General features: G+C 39.6%; 2 protein-coding genes across 2 annotated transcripts in view; one reads left to right on the top strand and one right to left on the bottom strand.

Moving 5' to 3' along the window:
• ZC3H11A (zinc finger CCCH-type containing 11A) overlaps positions 1 to 24,641 on the top strand; it is a 55,887-nt gene extending 31,246 nt beyond the window's left edge. Inside the window, 14 exon segments of the mRNA NM_001131382.1 lie at positions 1,367 to 1,490; positions 2,521 to 2,724; positions 2,851 to 2,967; positions 3,193 to 3,273; positions 4,706 to 4,816; positions 6,826 to 6,888; positions 10,974 to 11,072; positions 14,039 to 14,107; positions 17,724 to 18,227; positions 18,871 to 18,947; positions 20,254 to 20,569; positions 21,043 to 21,209; positions 21,585 to 21,652; positions 22,665 to 24,641. Of these exon segments, the coding sequence (NP_001124854.1) occupies positions 1,367 to 1,490; positions 2,521 to 2,724; positions 2,851 to 2,967; positions 3,193 to 3,273; positions 4,706 to 4,816; positions 6,826 to 6,888; positions 10,974 to 11,072; positions 14,039 to 14,107; positions 17,724 to 18,227; positions 18,871 to 18,947; positions 20,254 to 20,569; positions 21,043 to 21,209; positions 21,585 to 21,652; positions 22,665 to 22,923 (2,259 nt within the window). The 3' untranslated portion in view covers positions 22,924 to 24,641.
• LOC112133085 (large ribosomal subunit protein eL33-like) lies at positions 8,641 to 8,946 on the bottom strand. Its single transcript, XM_054522624.1, has one exon. It carries the CDS (start codon positions 8,944 to 8,946, stop codon positions 8,641 to 8,643), a length of 306 nt encoding a protein of 101 aa, XP_054378599.1.

The raw sequence follows: 24,641 nt of genomic DNA, 5'->3' as shown, positions 1-24,641 counted from the left end.
CAAGAAATAGAGTATTAGCAGTAATCTATCTTCCCCTTTGTCCCCTTGTTACTAACCACATCCCCAAAGCTGATCAGCATCCCAACTACTCTACCGTGGAGAAGTTTTGACTGTTTTGATCTTTTCATAAACGGAATCATATAGTATGCACTCTTGTGTCTGGCTTCTTTCATTTCACATCTGTGGCATTGAGTATAGCAATGGTTTATTCCTTCTCATTACTGGATGATATTCTGTTGTATGAATACGGTTTCTTTATCCATTCTAGTATTGATTTACACATGGGTTTGCAAAATTATAGAGCTATTGAAAATAATATTGCTGTGAACATTGCTTATACACAGCTGTTGGAGAACTAATGTATATATTTTTCTTGGACATACTTCCTATGATTCAGCAGTTTATTCTATTCTAGATGCACAGATATTCTTTTTTTTTTTCTCCCAATTTTCCTTTATAAAAGTAAGGTGACTGGCTGGGCGCGGTGGCTCACACCTGTAATCCCAGCACTTTGGGAGGCTGAGGCAGGCGGATCACGAGGTCAGGAGATCGAGACCATCCTGGCTAACATGGTGAAACCCCGTATCTACTAAAAATACAAAAAAAATTAGCCGGGCATGGTGGCAGGCACCTGTAGTCCCAGCTACTCAGGAGGCTGAGGCAGGAGAATGGCGTGAACCCGGGAAGCGGAGCTTACAGTGAGTGGAGATCGCGCCACTGCACTCCAGCCTGGGTGACAGAGCAAGACTCTGTCTCAAAAAAAAAAAAAGTAAGGTGACTTGGGAAGGATACCTAACATCCTTAGTGTGTTGTTACAGGTGCCTTACTTTGAGAATTCATGAATGGGAAGAATTTTCTCAAACCCTTGAACTCTCAGCTTCAAGTAATAACTGCAGTTTATTGAGTTTGACCTATGTGCTTAGTGCTTTATATACATTATTTTATGTAATCTTCATAAGAAACCATTTATTCCCATTTTATAGCTAAGGAAAGTGAGGCTTAGAGGCATGAATTGTCCAAGGCCACCTGGCCAATAAGTAGCATAATAGAGATTCAGACCGTTATCTTTGATTTCATAAACTTAAACTACTGTATCATCCTGCTTCTCTAAATTAAGTGTAGATATTTTAGGGGTTCCAGGATGAGGGTAAAAAGGGAAAGAATAACATAAACTACTCTCCTGCTCCATTCAGCTCTCCATCATGCCTAAGTTATGTTATTTTCAGCAATGTCTCTTCCTTCTAAAAATCATCTCACATGCCTCGGATTTTTGAACCCTGTATGAACTTTGTCTACAAAGCAAACTACCACATTAATATACGTATCACTGTTTTATTTGAAAGCAATGTGTTTTTCCCTTTTACAGAAAAAACGCAGTGAAATTCCTTGTTATTGGGAAAATCAGCCAACAGGATGTCAAAAATTAAACTGCGCTTTCCATCACAATAGAGGACGATATGTTGATGGCCTTTTCCTACCTCCGAGCAAAAGTGAGATCAGTTTTTAATTTTAAAAGAATATCAAATGAACACCTATTATGCACACCGTACAACAGTACTTTTCAGACATTGGCTCCTTTCAGTCTTGTGAAACAGCAGAATTATTTCCACTTTACAGATGAGTGAACTGAATCTTATTAAGGTTAAATGATTTATCCATGGCCTTAGAGCCATTATATATCTTGGCGTGCCATTTAAGTTATTATACTTACTTCATTTCTCATATTCTTATCAGACCCATAAACGTTTTCAAAATAAATCTGATTTTGTAGGTCAAAGGTTGGCAAAACTGGTCCTCTGCCTGTTTTGTAAAATAAGTTTTATTGGAATACAGCGTTGCCCATTCATTTACATATTTTCTATTACCAGTTTTGTGCTAGTGCTATAGAATTGAGTAGTTGAGACAGAAACCATATGGCCCACAAAGCCTAAATTATTAACTGGCTCTTTACAGAAAATATTTGCCAACCCTACTCTAGACTATAATCTAAAATAAAACTAAAAAGCTAGTAGTTATCCCCAAAGTCCATTTTAAAGTAATTTAAAAGTGGAATTGGCCATTTAAAAGCCACAGTTGCTACGTGATTAAAATTTGATGGCTACATCTTTTTACCTCAATTTAAGGGAAAAAAGTAGACTTATTCCTTTCTGGTTTGGTTCAAATAAGTGTCATATGCTTGGTCTTAGAAGCTACTACTTTGCTGAGCAAAAAGCCTAGAATTGCACTATTAAAATTAAAGGTCTAGAATTTGTGAACAGGTACTATGCTTCTTCTAGTCTTCTGTTTATTCTGAGTGCCCACTTTGTGTTTATGTACAGTAGAGAGTTAGTGGAGAGTTAATTAGCTAAAAGCACATTTTTTCCCTCCCTGGGACTTTAGAACTTAAATGAGGAAATTTAGTGAAAAGACATAAATGCTCATAAGATAAATACACTATACTTTTCATAGGTGGTCAGGAATTTTTGGTAAATTGGGGTTGTATCTTCTGTTTTTAATTTATGACTGATTTTGTGCGTTTAGCTGTGTTGCCCACTGTGCCTGAGTCACCAGAAGAGGAAGTGAAGGCTAGCCAACTTTCAGTTCAGCAGAACAAATTGTCTGTCCAGTCCAATCCTTCCCCTCAGCTGCGGAGCGTTATGAAAGTAGAAAGTTCCGAAAATGTTCCTAGCCCCACGCATCCACCAGTTGTAATTAATGCTGCAGATGATGATGAAGATGATGATGGTAAGTTCTGTCTGGCTCCTTCTTTAAGGCAAATAAATAGGGTCACATAGTGAATTGGGCAGAAATCAGGATTAAAGCTATAGGCTTATTTTTAATTATGAATTTGCCTTAAATGTTGATATATAGATCAATTTTCTGAGGAAGGTGATGAAACCAAAACACCTACCCTGCAACCAACTCCTGAAGTTCACAATGGATTACGAGTGACTTCTGTCCGGAAACCTGCAGTCAATATAAAGCAAGGTAAGAAGAGGCTAGATTGGTACCTGTTATAGCACTGTTGAAACTACCTTTGAAATTTAGTTCACAATCATTGACCTCCCTCTTCTTTTTCCCATGCTACACACATACTTACCTATACTTAGTTTCTGTTGATCATTTATTAAAAAAAAATGCCTGCTATGTACAGATAAAATACAAAGATGAAAAGGCTCTCGTTCCTCATAAAATTTCTATTTGGATTTTCAGGTGAATGTTTGAATTTTGGAATAAAAACTCTTGAGGAAATTAAGTCAAAGAAAATGAAGGAAAAATCTAAGAAGCAAGGTGGTAAGTCATCACGTTTTGGCATGGATAGTTGTATGTTGCTAGGGCAGAATACTAAGGATGCTTCTAGAAGCAACAGCCAAAATGAGCAAATAGATTTTCATTTCCATGGCCTGTTTGAAGTAAAACACAGACTTATTTAAATTGTGGTTGCTTTTAATTCACTGCAGCTGTGTTTCAGTCCCTGACTATTCAGAGCTGGGTACAATAAAGAATCTGAAAGAACCTGTATATCTTGAAAAATATAGCTCTAAAGAACATCATATAAGAACTATATTAATTCTGTAAGTTCTTATAGTGGTTAAAAAGAAATTATTTTAAGAGAGGAAAGGCTGGGCATGGTGGCTCACGCTTGTAATCCCAGCACTTTGGGAGGCCGAGGAGGGCGAATCATGAGGTTGGGAGATCCAGACCATCCTGGCCAACATGGTGAAACCCCGTCTCTACTAAAACAAAAAATTAGCCAGGCATGGTGGCATGCGCCTATAGTCCCAGCTACTCGGGAGGCTGAGGCATGAGAATTGCTTGAACCCAGGAGGCAGAGGTTGCAATGAGCTGAGATCGCACCATTGTATTCCAGCCTGGCGACAGAGCAAGACTCTGTCTCAAAAAAGAAAAAAAAGGAAAAACTTCATTTTCTAGTAGAAGAGTTCTTCCTCAAGAGCTGCTAGGATTTTCTTCTGGAGCTTACGTCAGCCTGATTGCTCTGTATTTCCAACCCCCAATTTTTTTTTTTTTTGAGACAGAGTTTTGCTTTTGTTGCCCAGGCTGGAGTGCAATGGCACAATCTTTGCTCACCGCAACCTCCACCTCCCGGTTCAAGCTATTCTGCTGCCTCAGCCTCCCGAGTAGCTGGGATTACAGGCACGTGCCACCACGCCTGGGTAATTTTGTATTTTTAGTAAAGACAGGGTTTCTCCATGTTGGTTAGGCTGGTCTCGAACTCTCGACCTCAGGTAATCCACCGTGCCCAGCCTCCAGCCTTAAAATTTATAGTGTGAAGTGTGATATATATAGAGAGAAATGGTTCTAAAAACCTTGTTTTAAGGCTTGCTTTATAGGAACCTTGGAGTTGTGTTTTCAGATGATTAAATAGAATAGGTTGGATTGATACACCTGATGGCTAGTGTACCTCTGAGGTTAATTTTAGAATAATATTCGCTTTATTGGTAAATATTAGCCTTATTGGTAAACAAAAGTAGTTTGGGTGCCTAAGTCACTCAAAATAATTTTATATTTTGGTTTCACATCATGCCCAAGGCTCCCCTCACCACTACTCGGTTTGACTGTAGGCAAACATACAGAAAGGCTGATTGGCTTATAGTCATAATATCAGTCCGTATTGGACTTAACTGGTTACAAAAACAAATTTTTTGACTTGCGATAGCATTATTTTCCATAAATTATTTGCTGTTCTTTGACTTGCCTTATTCAGAGGGTTCTTCAGGAGTTTCCAGTCTTTTACTCCACCCTGAGCCCGTTCCAGGTCCTGAAAAAGAAAATGTCAGGACTGTGGTGAGGACAGTAACTCTCTCCACCAAACAAGGTAAGGTATAGATAGGTCTTAGAGTTGTCAAGCCTCTACTTTTATATAATTGGGAATGCAAAATCCTTGGGTATCTTTTACCTTTGATGAATTTTCAGGAATTTGTTAGTATGCTGATGAGATATAAAGATGAAAAGTTGGTACATTCAACTCTAATATTTAAAAGGTTGAAATTCTTTTTCAAGCAGCCCTCACATATATTTTTCCATTTACTGTTTATATCCACTCAATAAGTTTATTGGCTTCCCACGTGACTAAAGAACTATAATAAAGTTTTTTATTTATTTCTTTTTTTGAGACAGAGTTGCACTCCTGTTGCCTAGGCTGGAGTGCAGTGGCATGATCTCGGCTCACCGCAACCTCCGTCTTCTGGGTTCAAGCAATTTTCCTGTCTCAGCCTCCCAAGTAGTTGGGATTATAGGCATGTGCCACCAAGCCCGGCTGATTTTTTTGTATTTTTAGTAGAGACGGGGTTTCTCCATGTTGGTCTGGCTGGTCTCAAACTCCCGACCTCGGGTGATCCGCCCGCCTCGGCCTCCCGAAGTGCTGGGATTATAGGCATGAGCCACCGTTCTTGGCCATTAATTTTTTTTGTTTTGTTTTTAGATGGAGTCTTGCTCTGTCGCCCAGGCTAAAATGCAATGGTGCGATCTCCACTCACTGCAACCTCCGCCTCCCAGGTTCAAGTGATTCTCCTGCCTCAGCCTCACCAGTAGCTGGGATTATAGGCACCCGCCACCACGCCTGGCTAATTTTTGTATTTTTGGTAGAAACGGGGTTTCACCATGTTGGCCACACTGGTCTTGAACTGCTAACCTCAAATCATCTGCCCGCCTCAGCCTCCCAAATTGCTGGGATTATAGGTGTTAGCCACCACACCCGGCCTGTAGTAAAGTATTTTCACTTAATAATTTTAAGCCTAATAAGGAATTATAGATATAGATACATTTAAATGTTTGTGCAATTCAAACAACAAAGAATTAGAAGAGAGAGCTCACTTCTTCCTGAGGTGATCAGAGATAGTTATATTGGAGAGTTAACATTGGAGTAGAGTACAGTTTCATTTAACATATCAGAGTACATGAGCAAAAGGATAGTTTCAGCTTTATAACCAATTGGTTAAGAATACAATCTGTCTTATACTCGACTGCTATTAATAATTAGTACTATTCTAGGCTGTGTGCAGTGGCTTACATGTATAATCTCAGCACTTTGGGAGGCCAGGGCGGACAGATCGTTTGAGGCCAGGAGTTCAAGACCAGCCTGGCCAACATGGTGAAACCCTGTCTCTACTAAAAATCCAAAAATTAGGCCGGGTGTGTTGGCTCACGCCTGTAATCCCAGCACTTTGGGAGGCCGAGGTGGGCAGATCACAAGGTCAGAAATTCGAGACCAGCCTGACCAATGTGGTGAAACCCTGTCTCTACTAAAAATACAAAATTTAGCCGGGCATGGTGGTGCACAGCTGTAATCGCAGCTACTCAGGCTGATTTAGGAGAATCGCTTGAACCCGGGAGGTGGAGGTTGCAGTGAGCCGAGATTGGGCCACTGCACTCTAGCCTGGGAGACAGAGTGAGACTCTGTCTCAAAAAAAAAAAAACCAGGCATGGTAGTGTGCACAGTAGTCCCAGCTACTCGGGAGGCTGAGACAGGAGAATTGCTTGAACCCAGGAGGTGGAGGTTGCAATGAGCCAAATGGCACCACTGCACTCCAGCCTGAGTGACAGAGCAAGAGTCTGTTATTATTATCAAAATAATAGTAATAATTAGTACTATGCTATTGCTTCTGTTTAGGCTGTATGTTTGGCTGTTTATTATTAATAGGTTTTGGGGGTTTTTTTTGTTTTTTTTTTTTGATGTAATGGCCTTCCTTAAGACTGAGACCTGATTTTCAAGAGACTTTCTGGGTGGGTTCACACTAGTATCAGAACATAGTTTGTACCCATTAGTAGTTACTGAATACAGAAAAATTAACTAAGGATAGAGAAATTCTGCTTTTGCCATTTCAGGAGAAGAACCCTTGGTTAGATTGAGTCTTACTGAGAGACTGGGGAAACGAAAATTTTCAGCAGGTAAGATAAGTTTTGTGTATATCTTTTCTTTTCTGCTTGTTTGTGCATTAACATGATAGCTTCTCCAAACTCTCTTTATACAGATCTTTGTTATTGGTGCCCCTGTATTGGCTGAAAGCACTTATAAATTCCTCATGTTTTCATGAGTGCATTATACCTTTTATTGAAGTTATAGAGATTTAAAGTGTTAACAATTGAACTAGATTATGACCATGACCAGCATTTTAGAAGGAACTAGATTTTAAAAATGGTAAAGAACACCTCTATTTCTCTGAACAAATTTAAATGTGGGTTTTTTAGAGGCTAAAAAAATGATTGGTTAATATAATGTGTGTCTCTTAGAATACAGGAATCCCTAAGAAGAAAGAAGAAAGTATGTGTATATAAAATTTGAGTCCTTGAGTCTATTGGTGCTTGCTTATTTATTTATTTATTTAGAGACAGAGTCTTGTTTTGTTAACCAGGCTGGAGTGCAGTGGTTGCAATCTCAGCTCACTGCAACCTCCACCTCCTGGGCCCAAGTGATCCTCCCGCCCCAGCCTCTCAAGTAACTGGGACCATAGGCATACACCACCATACCTGGCTAATTTTTGTATTTTTTGTAGTGATAGGGTTTCACCGTGTTGCCCAGCCTGGTCTCCAACTCCTGGGCTCAAGTGATCTGTCGGCCTTGGCCTCCCAAAGTACTGCAATTACAGGCATGAGATACCATGCTCGGCTGCAATTTTATTTTTTGGGGGGTACTTTACCATATTAGTAAATTGTTGTGTAACTACCCTAACATGTCTGACTCCAAAAAATTATTATTATCATTTGAAACGGGAGTCTTGCTCTGTCACCCACGCTGGTGTGCACTGGCACAATCTCAGCTCACTGCAATCTCCACCTCCTGGGTTCAAGTGATTCTCCTGCCTCAGCCTCTTGAGTAGCTGGGATTACAGGCACTACCCCTGGCTAATTTTTGTATTTTTAGGAGAGATGGGGTTTCCACCATGTTGGCCAGGCTGGTCTCGAACTCCTGCCCTCAGGTGATCCACCCACCTCCACCTCCCAAAGTGCTGGGATTATAGGCGTGAGCCACTGCTCTGGCCTTCAAAAAATTATTTTGAAAATTTTTTCTGACTTCAGAATTTTCTTCATACTGTTTTAAATGTCCTAAAAAGGAAACCTTATCTCTGTTTTGTGTTTTCTTTGATGCAGTTCTCACTACCCTTTCTTCAGAACTGTTCTGAACTTAGTAACATTTCAAAGTTTCAGACAGTGAGAGATGGGAATGTATTGTTGAATCAGTTATGCACTTTACGCTCTAAGTAATAAAAAAACTTTCAGCGATGAGATAATGCCCATGAATGAAATTAATATTTGCTGTGGCTTTGCTGTATATCAAAGAACATTATGTAAATTCTCATTGAATCCTTGGCAACCATGAGTAAACCATGCACAATGCTTGGCACTTGATATCAGTAAGTATTTTCTGCACTGAGCTCAAACTCAGGAAGGGTTAAATAACTTGCCCAAGGTTAGAGTCAGATGAATACATTACACGTTATATAGTCATTTACAAAAAAAGCTTAGAAGAGACAGAAATGAGACAGTCTTTAGAAATCTCTTCTAGCTGTAAATCAAGAAACAATAACAGTTCTAGATTTTAAGAGCAGTATTTTATTTTTGTTTATTTATTTATTTACAATAGCGCAAATCCACTTTTACTGACTTTTCATTAGTTTAAACCCTTGTGGTGTACAGCGTCGCTCAGATTCTGTGTCCGATAGCATTAGCAGGAAGATTGCTTTGGAATTTGGCATGAACCACACCACCGTTTCCATGTGCCTGAGTTACCTTTCCCCAGATGAATCTGGTTTTGTTTGGTTTGCCACCAGGAGTCACTGTGTTGTTCTTTGCTTTGTATACATAAGCACATCTCTTGCCCAAATAGAATTTTGTTTCATCTGGGGCATAAACACCTTCAATTTTAAGAAAAGCTATGTGCTCCCTTTTTTTCTGGAGACCCCATTTATAGCCAGCAAAAATGCCCTTGGACCACAGCCTTCCAGACATTCTTCCTTTAAGAAGTCCTGTTCCCAGGAGACCTCCACAGGATCCAAGATGGTGGAGAGAGCTAACAGCAGTATTTTAATATCTCAGCATGTATTTAGAGTACAGACCAAACCAGGGTTCCAAATTAATAAGACTTTCAGCTTGGATAAAGCTGATCTAGAAATTTTAGGTAGAAAAAAATAATACTAAGCCAGGTATGGTGGTGCATGCCTGTCATCCCAGCTGTGTGGGCAGCTGAGGTTAGAGGATCCCTTGAGTCCAGGAGTTTGAGTCCAGTCTGGGCAACATAGCAAGACCCTGTCTCTAAAAATAATAATTAAAAGTTCTTAAAATATAGAAATGAGCTGTTTTAACATCAGCATACATATAAACTTTGTGATTGCTTTATATTTAAATTATAAATGAGGGGAGAGAAGCAATCATACTCTAGGGTCTTTTGAAGCTTTGGTACTTGCAAACAATGTAACTTCAGTCAAGCAATCTAAAAAACCGTTTTTAAAAACTAGTGACTTCTAAACAACTTGTATTGAACAGTGTAATAAAACTAGAAGGCTGGGCGCGGTAGCTTACGCCTGTAATCCCAGCACTTTGAGAGGCCGAGGCAGGTGGATCATGAGGTCAGGAGTTCGAGACCGGCCTGATCAACATGGTGAAACTACTAAAAATACAAACATTTCTACTACAAAAAAGTCTCTACTAAAAATACAAAAATCAGCCAGGCATGGTGGCGTGCGCCTGTAATCCCAGCTACTTGGGAGGCTGAGGCAGGAGAATCGCTTGAACCCGGGAGGCGGGGGTGACAGTGAGCTGAGATCGTGCCACTGCACTCCAACCTGGGCGAAAGAATGAGACTCCATCTCAAAAAGAAAGCAGCTAGAATTAGGAAACTTGATTTAGGTCTTGGCTGTATCACTAACTAGTTGATGACTTGGGTAAGATACAGAATATTTCAGAACCTTAGATTTCTTTTCTAGAATTGGAGAGAGAGGGGTTATGTGGCTCTTAAAGTCTTCATACTGAAAAACTTAAAATTTAATAATTCTTAACCTGTCTTCCTCATCCTGTATGCATTTACTTAATTAAGCAGCTGACCAGTTAAGATTTTTGGGGGGGCCTGGCATAGTGCTGTAATCCTAGCATTTGGAGGCTGAAGTGGGCAGATCACTTGAGCTCAGAAGTTCAAGACCAGCCTGGGCAACATGGCAAACCCTTGTCTCTACTAAAAATACAAAAATTAACCAGGCATGGCATGTGCCTATAGTCCAGCTACTTGGGAGGCTGAGGTGGGAGGATCGCTTGAGCCTAGGAGGTAGAGCTTGCAGTGAGCTGAGATTGCACCACTGCACTCCAGCCTGGGTGACAGAGTGAGATCCTGTCTCAAAAAAAAAAAAAAAGGTTCCTTTGTACATGAAGATTTTTCACATTTCTAATTCTGAACTTTAATCTCAACCAGGGTTTAGTCAGTTAATTTATTTGGTAAATGTTTGTGCATTCTAATTTTTTGTTCTTTTCCTTGTCTCTTTTTTTTTTTTTTTTTTTTTTTTTTTTTGAGAATGGGGCCTTGCTGTATTGCCCAGGCTGGAGTGTAGTATTATGATCATAGCTCACTGTAGCCTTTCTACCTCCTGGGCTCAAGTGATCCTCCTGCTTCAGCCTCCTAAGTAGCTGGGACTACAGGTGTGTGCCACCATGCCTGACTATTTTTTATTTTAATTGTTTTAGAGACAAGGTCTTGCTGTGTTGCCCAGGCTGGTCTTGAACTCCTGGCCTTAAGTGATCCTCCTGCCTTGACCTCCCAAAGTGCTGAGATTACAGGCCTGAGCCACTGCACCTTGCCTTCCTTACCTCTTCTTTGTACGACATTTTTATGTTTCTAACATTGAACTCTAAGGAAGCTGATGAACAAACACGCCATATGTATGCAGAATACTTAACAGAATTATGCTATGTTTTCTGTTTTTGTTTGTATTTCTTGACCTTGCTGAAGATTGACTTGAAATCTTAAACTAAGTTCTCCCTCTTTATAGGCGGTGACAGTGATCCTCCATTAAAGCGTAGCCTGGCACAGAGGCTAGGGAAGAAAGTTGAAGCTCCAGAAGCTAACATTGACAAAACACCAAAGAAAGGTACCTGTGTTCTTACATACTTTGTGTGTGTATATAATTGTGACACTTGTGTCTTGTAATGCTAACAGCTATGGTTTTTCATTCTTTTGTTCAGGTAAATCTTGTATTTGTTATATTATTATCTTGTATTTGTTATCTTGTATTTGTTATATTATTCACTCAACATTTAATCCTTAGTCTGCTAGATTCTGGGTAGACACCATTGAAAAAAACACCATCACACTCCTCAGGAGCTTATAGTATAAATGGCAGGTAGGAATACTTATAAATGCGATAAATTTTGTAACAGAGAAAAGTACACAGTGTTATGGTAACACATAGGAGAGGCATCTATTATTACCATTTGTTAGGGGAAGGTTCACAGAAGAAGTTACGTTAAAGTTTAGACCTAAGACATGAGTTAGAAATTAGCCAGGTGAAGTTTGAGAGCCAGAGACTGTGTCTCAGGCAGAGAGAATAACTCCTGCAGAGGCAGAGCTAAGAGTGGTATGCTCAAGGAACTGCATATGGCTGAAACATAGAAATGGGCTGAAGAGTGTGGTGACTAGATCATAATATAGTCTTTAAGCCATGTTAGAAAGTTTAGACTTATTGTAAGATAGTAACAACCCATTGAAAGGTTATAAACAGGCCGGGCACGGTAGGTCATGCCTGTAATCCCAGTACTTTGGGAGGCCAAGGTGGGTGGATCACCTGAGGTCAGAAGTTTGAGACCAGCCTGGCCAACATGGCAAAACCCCATCTTTACTAAAAATACAAAAAAATTAGCCGGGCGGGGTGGCACGCACCTGTAATCCTAGCTACTTGGGAGGCTGAGGCAGGAGAATTGTGTGAACCTGGAAGGCGGAGGTTACAGTGAGCCGAGATCAATCACCAGTGCACTCCAGCCTGGGTGACTGAGTGAGACTCCACCTCAAAAAATTCAGGCTCAAATGTGCATTTTAAAACCGTTACCTTGCCTGCAATATGGAGACAGATTAGAAGGGGGCAACATGCTGGCCTGGAGATGAGTTGGCAGGCTGTTAAAATAATCTAGATAAGACGAGGTAGTGGCATAGATTTGGTATTTTGGAAGTTGATTTGGAGACATGGACTAAATCAAGAGATAGCTGGGAGTTAGATTTTTGTTTTGTTTGTTTAAAGACAAGGTTTCACAGTGTTGCCTAGGCTGGATTCAAATTTCTGGCCTCAAGCCATCCTTCTTCAGCCTCCCAAGTAGCTGGGAGTACAGGAATGCACTATTGCGCCCCTCAGGGAATTAGAATTCTTTATAGTTGAAGGAGAGCAAAAAGCCAAGATTAGATATATGTTTTTTCCGCTTGTATGACTGCAGTGAAACACTGGCGTTAAATTATTAAAGAATAGGTGTTTTTTTCCTTCTCATTGTGTTTGGTTTTAACTTTCTTTGAAATAAGAAACTTCTTTTAATTTTTCCCCTTGCCCAAGGGACTTTGATGAGTAGACGTTCCTGTTTGGAGGTTTTCTTGCATTCTCAGAGCAAGCAAAAGTTACTTTCTTTGCCACATTGCTTTCCTCCTTGTGTATCGATCATATTGAAGATTTTTATAACTAAGGAGCATATTTTAAATTTACTTGGAGGAAAAATTATTTCAATGACAATAAGGTTTTTAGAAGGCTCTATAATAACAAAATTATTTCCTTTAATTCAGTAGTTTTTGCTTTTCAGATATAAAAGTACGTTTCTCTTTGTTTCTTTTGGTATTTTTGTTTTTTGAGACAGAGTCTTACTCTGTCGCCCAGACTGGAGTGCAGTAGCGCTATCTCAGCTCACCCCAACCTCCGCCTCCCGGGTTCAAATGATTCTTCTGTCTCTGCCTCCAGAGTAGCTGAGATTACGGGCATGTGCCACCACACCCGGCTAATTTTTGTGTTTTTAGTAGAGATGGAGTTTCACCATGTTGGCCAGGCTGGTCTCAAACTCCTCACCTCAGGTGATCTGCCCGCCTCGGCCTCCCAAAGTGTTGGGATTATAGGCGTGAGCCACCACGCCTGGCATGTTTTAAGCTTTCCAGAGTACTCTAGGGAATCTATGATTGACATAAATTTGTTCTGTGGAGAAGAAAATCTTAACTTTTTTTTTTTTTTTTTTTAAATACAGAGTCTCTCTCTGTGGCCCAGGCTGGAGTACAGTGGTGCGATCTTGGCTCACTGAAACCTCTGCCTCCCGGGTTCAAGTAATTCTCCTGCCTCAGCCTCCCTAGTAGCTAGAATTACAAGCACATGCCACCATGCCTGGCTAATTTTTGTATTTTTAGTAGAAACGAGGTTTTACCATGTTGGCCAGGCTGGTCTCAAACTCCTGACCTCAAGTTATCCACCTGCCTCGGCCTCCCAAAGTGCTGGGATTACAGCTGTGTGGCAACATGCCCAACAAACGTGTATTTAACTTGTAAAAAGTTTCTGTTCAACTGTTGATTTTTTAAAATCTTTCTTTTTATTTTTTTATTTTTTTGAGATAGAGTCTCACTCTTGTCACCCAGGTTGGAGTCCAGTGGAACGATCTCAGCTCACTGCAACCTCCACCTCCCAGGTTCAAGCGATTCTCCTGCCTCAGCCTCCTGAGTAGCTGGGATTACAGGCACCTGCCACCATGCCCAGCTAATTTTTTTTTTTTTTTTGTATTAGTAGAGATGGGGTTTCACCATGTTAGCCAGGCTGGTCTTGAACTCCTGACCTCAAGTGATCCACCCACCTCAGCCTCCCAAAGTGCTGGGATTACAGGCGTGAGCCACTGTGCCTGGCTATTTTTTGCATTTTTAGTAGAGATGGGGTTTCACCATGTTGGCCAGGCTGGCCTTGAACCCCTGACCTCAAGTGATCAGCCTGCCTTGGCCTCCCAAAGTTCTGGGATTACAGGTGTGTGCCACCATGCCCAGCAAACCTGTATTTAAGCTGTAAAAAGTTTCTGTTCAACTTTTGATTTTTGAAAATCTTTCTTTTCACAGCTCAAGTTTCCAAGTCTCTTAAGGAGCGATTAGGCATGTCAGCTGATCCAAATAATGAGGACGCAACAGGTAAGTAAATCCTAACACCAGATTCTGATTATTTTTTTCTTTGCTGTAAGAGCCTTTGCTTTTTCTCATATTTACCTGTTGCTTGCTAGGGCTTTTGATTTTTGTTCTTTTGTAGTTCTGTTTGTTTTTTAAGTAATTGATCAAGTCAACTCAGACTTAACTGGGATCAATTCCTTTTTTGTGCTTAAGAGATGATAAAATGATTGTTCATCATAGCATTCATAGTAGGAAATTATTTATTTATTTATGTATTATATTTATTTATTTTTGAGACAGAGTTTTGCTCTTGTTGCCCAGGCTGCAGTTAAATGGCGAGGTCTCAGCTCACTGCAACCTCCACCTCCTGGGTTCAAGCGATTCCCCTGCCTCAGCCTCCTGAGTAGCTAGGATTACAGGCATGCGCCATCACGCCTCGCTAATATTTGTATTTTTAGTAGAGATGGGGTTTCACCATGTTGGTCAGGCTGGTCTCAAACTCCTGACCTCAGGTGATCCACCTGCCTCAGCCTCCCAAAATCCTGGGATTACAGGCACGAGCCACCGCACCCGGCTAAATAGTAGGAAATTAGAAACAACTTAAATATACAACAAAAAGGGTTTAGATAAAATTATGATAGTTATGTGCTAAAATAATTGCTGTCATGAAAAGTCAAATGCTGAACAACACTGATACGGAAAAATCAACTTGCATTGTATCAAGTGAAGAAAGATAAAGAGCACATACCACTTTTGACCTCCTGATTTAGGGCACCGTAAGAATCTTTTTTTTTTTTGAGTTTGTTTTCTTATTATAGAAACTTATTCTCAGGAGAAACATGCATATGTATGAGATTATTCTGATTTTGTAAAGATACAAACATATGCCTTTAAAAAATCTTCAAAAATACACCAGAATATAAATAAAATTGGTGTCACCTGGGTATTGGGGTTTTCTTTATATTCTTCCTGTATTATAATTTTTAAATTTTTTAAATTATGAAATAAAACTACGTAAGTATATATATCTACAGTTTAAGGAATAATATAATGAACATCCATGTATTCAGCCTTCCATCTTTTTTTTTTTAATACCTTGCTGAATTCAGTTTGAGGCTTTTAAAAATTTTATATTTTTACATCTCTATTTTTGAATGGTGTTAGCCACCTTAGGTTACTGTTTATCCCCCATCCTTACCTGATTTGGATGTTAAAGTTATATTAGCATCATAAAAAGGGAGTCCGATGTTGGACATTCTTATTCTGTTGTATGCAACCTGAATTATTCAGAGATTTCTAGGGTTTTATCTCTCCCTAGTATGCTTCAGGTTCACTGTTGTGGATCAAACATGGATCATTTTTGTTCATTCTGCTAAATCAGTATTTATGATAAATACTGATATATTTATGATATATATCATAAATTATTTATTATTTATGACATAAATAATATTTATAGGCGGTCCTTAAATTTCTACCCTAATGGTTATGTCAGATCCCACCGTTGCTTTTAATATTAGTTAACCCAAGTTTGGCAGTTTCCTTTGACTTTATTGGGAGGAACAGAACTCACGCCTATGGTTTTAACTATTATTTTTCCATTTTTCTGTAAATTCAGACATCTGCTTTCTGTTTTAGAAATTCTTCAAGATGTATGCTCTGCCAGTGACATCCTTATTTCTCATTGTTGGTGTGGATTTATTTTATTTTTAATGTTTTATCATTTCAATGAAATTTTGGTAGGGGAGGGAAACAGGGCCTCTATGCCACCATTCATGTTGTACTTTCTTGGAGTGGTAATTTTGAAATGTTTGCCACCTTGGATTGAAAGACTTTGCAATTTTTTATTAAAGAACTTGAAGAAATAATTCAGTAAGTGAGTGCTTCGTTTGCAATATTGCAGGTACCTAAATATAGTCGTTGTTCTCATGAAGTCTTTAGTGTGGTTGAAGATACAGGCAATTACAGTGTACTGAGTGTTCAGTGCTCTGATCAGAAAAACTAAATTGGGGGGTATCAGGTTTTACGCTGAATTCAGTTGAAACCAGGCCTGGCGTGGTGGCTCACGCCTGTAATCCCAGCACTTTGGGAGGCCAGGCAGGCAAATCTCTTGAGACCAGGAGTTTTGAGACCAGCCTGGCCAACATGGCAAAACCCTGTCTCTACAAAAAATACAAAAATTAGCCAGGCGTGGTCGTGGGCGCCTGTAGGCCCAGCTACTCAGGAGGCTGAGGCAGAGAATCACTCGAACCTAGGAGGTGTAGGTTGCGGTGAGTCAAGACGACACCACTGCACACTCCAGCCTGGGCAACAGAGCAAAACTCTGTCTCAGAAAACAAACAAAAAACACAGGTAGCAAGAGAAATGAGATCAGCATGCAATACTCCAAGTAGAAGGAATAGTATACTCAGGAGTTTGGAAAGTGAGACAGAACACAGTATATTTAAGATTTCAGACTGGGTATGGTGGCTCACACCTGTAATCCCAGCACTTTGATTGGCTGAGGCAGAAGGATCACTTGAAGCCAGGAGTTTGGAGACCAGCCTGGGCCACATAGCAAGACCTCATCTCTACCAAAAAAAAAAAAAAAAAAAAAAAAAAGATTTTGAAAGGATATAATTTTTTTAGGGGGGGGGGTTCATTAAAAGCTGTTATTCAGTGATTACATATATATGTATGATCTCCAAATTATTATTTATTTCATAGCACTATCTCTTTTCATTATTTATTTTCTTAGCCCTTCAGTAATGAGAATGGTTCTATCTGTGAAGTGTGACATTTGGTCTTCAGTTTAGACAGATACAGAACGATTAATGTATCATTGAAAATAGCTCTTCAGTGGCATGCCAATTTCTGGGCCTTCTGCATTTTTCTTCTATCTTGTCACCTGTTTTACCTTCTTTTTATCCTTTAAATTTAATATCATTTCCTTGTAGACAAGTGTAGGTGTTCCTGCTGTGTCCTTTTATATAGCATTATACCTCCCTTATCAAAGCAGTTATCATTACCATACTCTGCTATAGCTTGTTTAATTATTGATCTGTTAGACTGTAAATTACATGTGGACAGAGATTTTATTTTGCTTACCATTGTATTTCTAGTCCAGTGTTCATTACATGTTTATAGCCATAAGTTAATGAAGAATTTATTGCTATTTTTGTTAAGATTTATAATGACAATTTTTTCCAACTAGTAAATGGCTTTCAGTTTCTGAAGAATAAGCTTCTGAATAGAAATACAAATCAATTTTTGCCTCCAAAGAGTTTTCCTTGAGGACCACTGCCTGGAACTTACAGTAATCTAAAATTGAAACAGAAACAATTAGCTGGGCTTGGTGGTGGGTACCTGTAGTCCCAGCTACTTGGGAGGCTGAGGCAGGAGAATCACTTGAACCCTGGGAGGCAGAGGTTGCAGTGAGCTGAGATTATACCACTGCACTCCAGCCTGGGTAACAGAGTGAGACTCTGTCTTAAAAAAGAAAAGAAAAGAAAAGAAATAAATGTTACCCTTTTGATCCTTTTAATTGCCTGCTTAAATGGTAGCTCTCTGTTGGACTGTCTTGATCCAAGAATAGGGAGATCATAAGTCAGTAAGAGATGAACTTCAAGTATAATGACATGTTTTTCTCCTATGAAAACAGAGAAAGTTAATAAAGTTGGTGAGATCCATGTGAAGACATTAGAAGAAATTCTTCTTGAAAGAGCCAGTCAGAAACGTGGAGAATTGCAAACTAAACTCAAGACAGAAGGACCTTCAAAAACTGATGATTCTACTTCAGGAGCAAGAAGCTCCTCCACTATCCGTATCAAAACCTTCTCTGAGGTCCTGGCTGAAAAAAAACATCGGCAGCAGGAAGCAGAGAGACAAAAAAGCAAAAAGGATACAACTTGCATCAAGCTAAAGACTGATAGTGAAATTAAAAAAACAGTAGTTTTGCCACCCATTGTTGCCAGCAAAGGACAATCAGAGGAGCCTGCAGGTAAAACAAAGTCTATGCAGGAGGTGCACATCAAGACGCTGGAAGAAATTAAACTGGAGAAGGCACTGAGGGTGCAGCAGAGCTCTGAGAGCAGCACCAGCTCCCCATCTCAACATGAGGCCACTCCAGGGGCAAGGCGGCTGCTGCGAATCACCAAAAGAACAGGTAACAAGAGAACTTGGTCTCTAGTACCACGTCCCCACATAATATTCCAGAGGAGTGTTCCATGGGATCTTCCTAGGAGTTGTTTGACAACCTTTCTTTACTCAGATAACGTTGAAAACACTGAATTAAATGAAGTTTTTCAGTAGTGCTATGTAGACCTTTGCTATTTTGTTTTATTTTATTTTTGAGACAGAGTCTCACTCTGTCACCCAGGCTGCAGTGCAGTGGCGTGACCTTGGCTCACTGTAGCCTCCACCTCCTAGGTTCAAGCGATTCTCCTGCCTCAGCCTCCCGAGTAGCTGGGGCTACAGGCATGTGCCACCACACCACGCTCATTTTTGTATTTTTAATAGAGATGGGGTTTCAGCATGTTGGCCAGGCTGGTCTCAAACTCCTCACCTCAAGTGTGATCTGCTCGCTTCAGTCTCCCAAAGTGCTGGGATTACAGGTGTGAGCCACCATGCCCGACCAACCTTCGCTATTTTAATGTGTATTTTGAGACTTTAGGAGCACAGATGGGCTTTATCTGTAATTTTATTTGTCCTGTCTTACTACTTTCATTAAATAAAGTTTTGTTTAACACGTCTATCATGAAGTTGCAGCTTAAATAAAATAACTAATGATGTCTTTAATGTGAATACAGGGATGAAAGAAGAGAAGAACCTTCAGGAAGGAAATGAAGTTGATTCTCAGAGCAGTATTAGAACAGAAGCTAAAGAGGTAAATTTAAGATCATTGTATGGTTTTGTTCATGGCAAACAAAGGCTAGATAATTGGTAGTTTTACCTTACAGTAAATTTCTAAGGACTTCACTCATATATTAGGTAAACAGTCTTTGTTTTACTTATAATTTCTTATGAGAATTTCCTGTAGTTCTATGTATATCAGTATTCGCTGCCCTTTTAAAGTTTTTTGTTTTCTGGGCGCGGTGGCTCATGCCTGTAATCCCAGCAGTTTGGGAGGCCGAGGCGGGCGGATCACGAGGTCAGGAGATCGAGACCATCCTGGCTAACATGGTGAAACCCCGTCTTTACTAAAAATACAAAAAATAAAGTTTTTTGTTTAATTGGCCATTAATTTTTTTTAACTGAGTTTTTTCTAATGCTATGCATCATACAAAAGTTGGAAATTTTATTTTTTTAAAAAATGAACAAACCCTAAAAATATACAACTCAGATGTAACCATCATTATCTTTTCCATGGATTTCTTTGAGCTTTTTCAGTCTTGCTCTGTTGCCCAGGCTGGAGTGCAGTGGCATGATCTCGGTTCACTGCAACCTTTGCCTCCTGGGTTCAAGCGATTCTGTGCCTCAGCCTCCCACGTAGCTGGGATCAAAGGCATGCACCACCAAGCCTGACTAATTTTTGTATTTTTCGTAGAGACAGGGTTTCTCCATGTTGTCCAGAGTGGTCTCGAACTTCTGGCTTCAAGTGATCCGCCTGCCTTGGCCTCCCAAAGTGTTGGGATTACATGTGTGAGCCACCACACTTGGCCTTCTTCGACCTTTTTGTTTATATATGCATGCATGTGAATTTGTTTAATGTTAAACCCATGTTTAGAACATAATCGAGAACTCTACAGTGTATCATTTTACAGCCTGCTTTAACTTTACCATGTTAATAATTCTTGAAGAAGTTTGTTTTTACTGACCACATGATTCTTCATTATACAAATACAGTCTTTTTCTGGACATTCAGATTTTGTTTTACACAATTATAAATAAAATAATATCTTTGTACATAAATCTTTGTGCAAGTATTTGATTATTTAGGAATCATTAGTATTTGACTTAGAGTCATGGTTGTCTAGCCTGTGGAATCTGGGTTTTTTATTATTCCATACATCTGTGATTCTAATCTTTCATCTTTAACAGGGTATTGTCTATTTAACATCAGATAAAGAGCTTTTCTCTCAGATTCTGGATCATGTGAGATTCTGCTTAACTTAGATGTTAGCCTGGTACTTACATCATACAGGTTATTAGAGGTACCAGATTTTAATTCTGTCATTCAAATTTATCCACAGGCTTCAGGTGAGACCACAGGAGTTGACATCACTAACATTCAAGTCAAGAGATGTGAGACCATGAGAGAGAAGCACATGCAGAAACAGCAGGAGAGGGAAAAATCAGTCTTGACACCTCTTCGGGGAGATGTAGCCTCTTGCAATACCCAAGTGGCAGAGAAACCAGTGCTCACTGCTGTGCCAGGAATCACACGGCACCTGACCAAGCGGCTTCCCACAAAGTCATCCCAGAAGGTGGAGGTAGAAATCTCAGGGATTGGAGACTCAGTATTGAATGTGAAATATGCAGCACAGACCTTGGAAAAAAGGGGTAAAGGCAAGTATTTCTATACTACGTATTGCTTTAGGTTATCAAAATTACCAAATTCAACCCAATTGTTGCCAGTAACTTCCTGGCAACAATTGGGTTGAATTTCATTTGCCTTCTATCCACAGGTAGATAGTAATATTTCTGATATTTTTATACAAAGGCAAAACGAGATGAATTCTTTTCTCAGAATTTAATATTGCTATTTAAAAAGCTTTGTGTAAAACTTTCTGTGGTGCATCTTTCCTCTGGTGTTGAATAAAAACAAGGACTAGAGGAATGGTCATAAATTTAAGTGGGATTATATCTACATGGTGACCACCATGTGACCACAAATTGCCTTTGAATCATTTTCAGTCTCTTTTTTAATAAATTATTTGTGGTATTTCTAGTACTGAAGGAGTTTTGATATTTTATTCTGAATTATTCTCCATTTAAGAGTTTATTCTCACTGCTTATCAGATATTTTCTGCCCTTTGTAGCTAAACCCAAAGTGAACGTGAAGCCATCTGTGGTTAAAGTTGTGTCATCCCCCAAATTGGCCCCAAAACGTAAGGCAGTGGAGATGCACCCTGCTGTCATTGCCGCTGTGAAGCCACTCAGCTCCAGCAGTGTCCTACAGGAACCCCCAGCCAAAAAGGCAGCTGTGGTAAGAAGTATATTCACTTTGTGGTGCTTTATTCTGTGTGGTAGGAAAGCAGCAAAGACTAACTCTCCACTAGCATTCTATCTTGTGTATATCACTTCCTGGCATTTCCTAGCATTTTAGTAATTTGGGTTACTACTGTATTTTATACTTACAGTTTGATATTTGTGAAGTAGCAGGACAGGATTTTTTAAAAGCTGATTTTTAGGTGGCAAGATATTTTGCTTATTTATATACTCAACCTTTAGATTATCAATTCTTAGATTCACAGGCTTAAAGAATCATAGCCACAATTCTAAGAAGGCAGCAAAAGAAAATGAATATGCTCAAATTAAAAAGCCTGACTCTCACTGAATTACCTGACTCTTCCTTTTGTAGGCTGTTGTCCCGCTTGTCTCTGAGGACAAATCAGTCACTGTGCCTGAAGCAGAAAATCCTAGAGACAGGTAATACTTTGTAATTCTTTCTAAACAAACTCCAGGCCCCTGTTACTGTTTAGGCTCTCTAGAGAATAACACTCATAAATAACTTGAGCAACATTCAAATAAATCTGTTGCACTTCAAATTAATTGCAAGAAAGTATGAAAATTTAGGGTTGCTGTTCTTCTTTGGTGCCATTGTTTACATTTTGCTATATTACCTAAAAGATGTTTTTTGTTTTTTTGTTTGAGGCAGCGTCTCACTGTGTCACCCAGACTGGAGTGCAGTGGCACAATCTCTGCTCACTGCAACTTCCACTTCCCCGGTTCAAGCAATTCTCCTGCCTCAGCCTCCCAAGTAGCTGGGATTACAGTTGTGCCACAAGGCCTAGCTAATTTTTGTATTTTTAGTAGTGACAGGGTTTTGCCACGTTGTCCAGGGTGGTCTCAAATTCCTGACCTCAAGTGATCCACCTTCCTCGTCCTCCCAAAGTGCTGGGATTACAGGCGTGAGCTACCATGCCTGGTCCCTGAAAGATGTCTTTAACATCTACTTTGAGTTATAAAAATGCTTGGTGCTGGCCAGGCAAGGCGGCTTATGCCTGTAATCCCAACACTTTGGGAAACTGGGGCTGGAGAATCACTTGAGCTCAGGAGTTCAAGACCAGCCTGGACAACATAGTGAGGTGTTGTCTGTAATAAAAATCAAAGAAATAATAAAAAAAATCACATGGTGACACACACCTGTAGACCCAGCTACTTGGGAGGCGGAGGCAGAATGATCGCTTGAGCCCAGGAGGTCGAGGCTGGAGTGAGCCATGATTGTACCACTACAATCCAGCCTGGGTGACAAAGGGAGACTCTGCCTCAAAAAAAAAAAAAAAAAAAAAAAGATTGATCCCAAATCAGTAAAATAATTATTTCTTTATGTATATTCTTAGAAACAAATTTTTACTCACTCTTTGTGTCCATGAGACTAAGTGATTCAGCCAACTATTGAAAAAAGGGCAGTTTTCTAATAATCTTTTTTTTCTTACAGTCTTGTGCTGCCTCCAACCCAGTCCTCTTCAGATTCCTCACCCCCGGAGGTGTCTGGCCCTTCCTCATCCCAAATGAGCATGAAAACTCGCCGACTCAGCTCTGCCTCAACAGGAAAGCCCCAACTCTCTGTGGAGGACGATTTTGAGAAACTAATATGGGAGATTTCAGGAGGCAAATTGGAAGCTGAGATTGACCTGGATCCTGGGAAAGATGAAGATGACCTTCTGCTTGAGCTATCAGAAATGATTGATAGCTGAAGGTGGTAGTGAGGACATTTAAAAAAAAAAAATCGCCAAAAAACTGGACTTAGTTTCATCTATTGTAACATTTACCTGAGATGATCATTTCTTTAGTCTAGAATTTGCCCCAAATCAGAAGTATACCTCTGAATTATCTGTATTTGTCCTGGATTCCTTGGGGTCAGATTTTTAAAGTTACTTAATAACCATTTTGTCCATTTGATGCCATTGTTTATCATCTTTTGAGAAAAAAGTTCTGTCATACCCTTCTCTCCACAAAAGAGACACTGAGAGGGCAATCAAGTGAAAGGGTGCAAGCGAACTTAGTGACTCCTTGAGGTGTTTGTCAGTTTTGGCTTTTTCCTCCTTTGTTGTATTCTTTATGTATTGTCTTGATGTACTTAATATTACCTGAGTTTGAAATGGATGAAGACAGCTGCTACCATTAAGGACCAAATTTTATGCTACCACTAAACAAAAATACCCACTCAGTCTGTGTTAAATTGTATGTCTTTTTAAAGGTATTTAGAGATTCAACTAAGCTTTAAAGAGGGCTGAGCAGCTCAGGAAGCCTGTAATGTGGGCATAACTCTTTGGACCTGATCTTGATGCTTCTGCTGCTCTGTTAGCCTCTGAAGAGCAATATCTAATTTATTATTACTGTAATTTTTAAAAAGGCTTTAAAGTGCCTCAGGGGTCCCCTGAAACTAATTTTCTATTTCTGGGATTCCCTGGATTCATTATATGAGATGGTGACATGATTAGAGGAATTCTTTTTTAGTATGAAAATCGTCCCTTTTCTTCTTCAGTACTTGCCGCCTTACTGGCATTGACTTAACACAGGGACAAAATTTGGTTAATTTTTTATTTCTAACTCCCAACAAACCCCTGTTGCCCAGTATTTATTTGGTGGCCTTTAACCACCTGAGGGAGAAAATGAGCTTATTCAAGCTGCCAATATTTATCTATGGGCTGTAGCAGTACACCGAATTGTACTGTGCCAGGGATATTGAGATGCTCTGGGGGTGTATTGTATACCTGCCAGTTTTCTTCATTTCTGAATTGAGTTTTCTTTTCTTGATGTTGGTTTCCTTCATATCACCTCAAGGTTTAGATTTGTGAAGGAATAAGCATGATGGAAATAATAGTCTTGAAAGGAGATATGTTGTATATAATCAGGAGGAGGAAGGAAGGACTTACCCATTTTGATATTTTGCTGTAGGTGGCCAGTTTTGTTTCTCATAGGGAAATCTGACCCACCTGTCATGTTGGCTCCTAAGGAACTGCTGTTGTAAGCGGCTCATCAGAGTTGAACTTCACGTAGCCTTGTTGGGAATATGGAAAAGGAAGAAAGCCACAGGACTGCCCATTCAGTCTTGGGAAGATTGGGATGATTCTGCACAAGCAAAAATGACTTGAAATTTATGTATAGACACACCTCTACCAATCCATCTTCAGCTGACTGAATGTTGTATGATAGCCCTTCTCCAAAGCAGGGGTAGAATGTTCAGGTTTCACCATGGATTTTCTACGTATTTCGTTTTTGGAATCAGCTTACAGATTCCAGGTCCCTTTTGTATATATTCTTTATTCTTTTGCTTTTTTAAAAAATAATTTTGTTTCATATTTAAAGCACTTGTATTAGTCAACGTTTCGTGTTCCGCATTATTTGAACCATTTGCCCTTACAGAAAGAGAAATACTTGTTTGTGTTTTAAATAAAACTGATGTAGGAAA

This window comes from Pongo abelii, chromosome 1, assembly GCF_028885655.2.
Source record: "Pongo abelii isolate AG06213 chromosome 1, NHGRI_mPonAbe1-v2.0_pri, whole genome shotgun sequence".
Lineage (NCBI taxonomy): Eukaryota > Metazoa > Chordata > Mammalia > Primates > Hominidae > Pongo > Pongo abelii.
The sequence above is the reverse complement of the archived record's forward strand: the minus strand, read 5'-3'. Positions and strand labels throughout refer to the sequence as shown.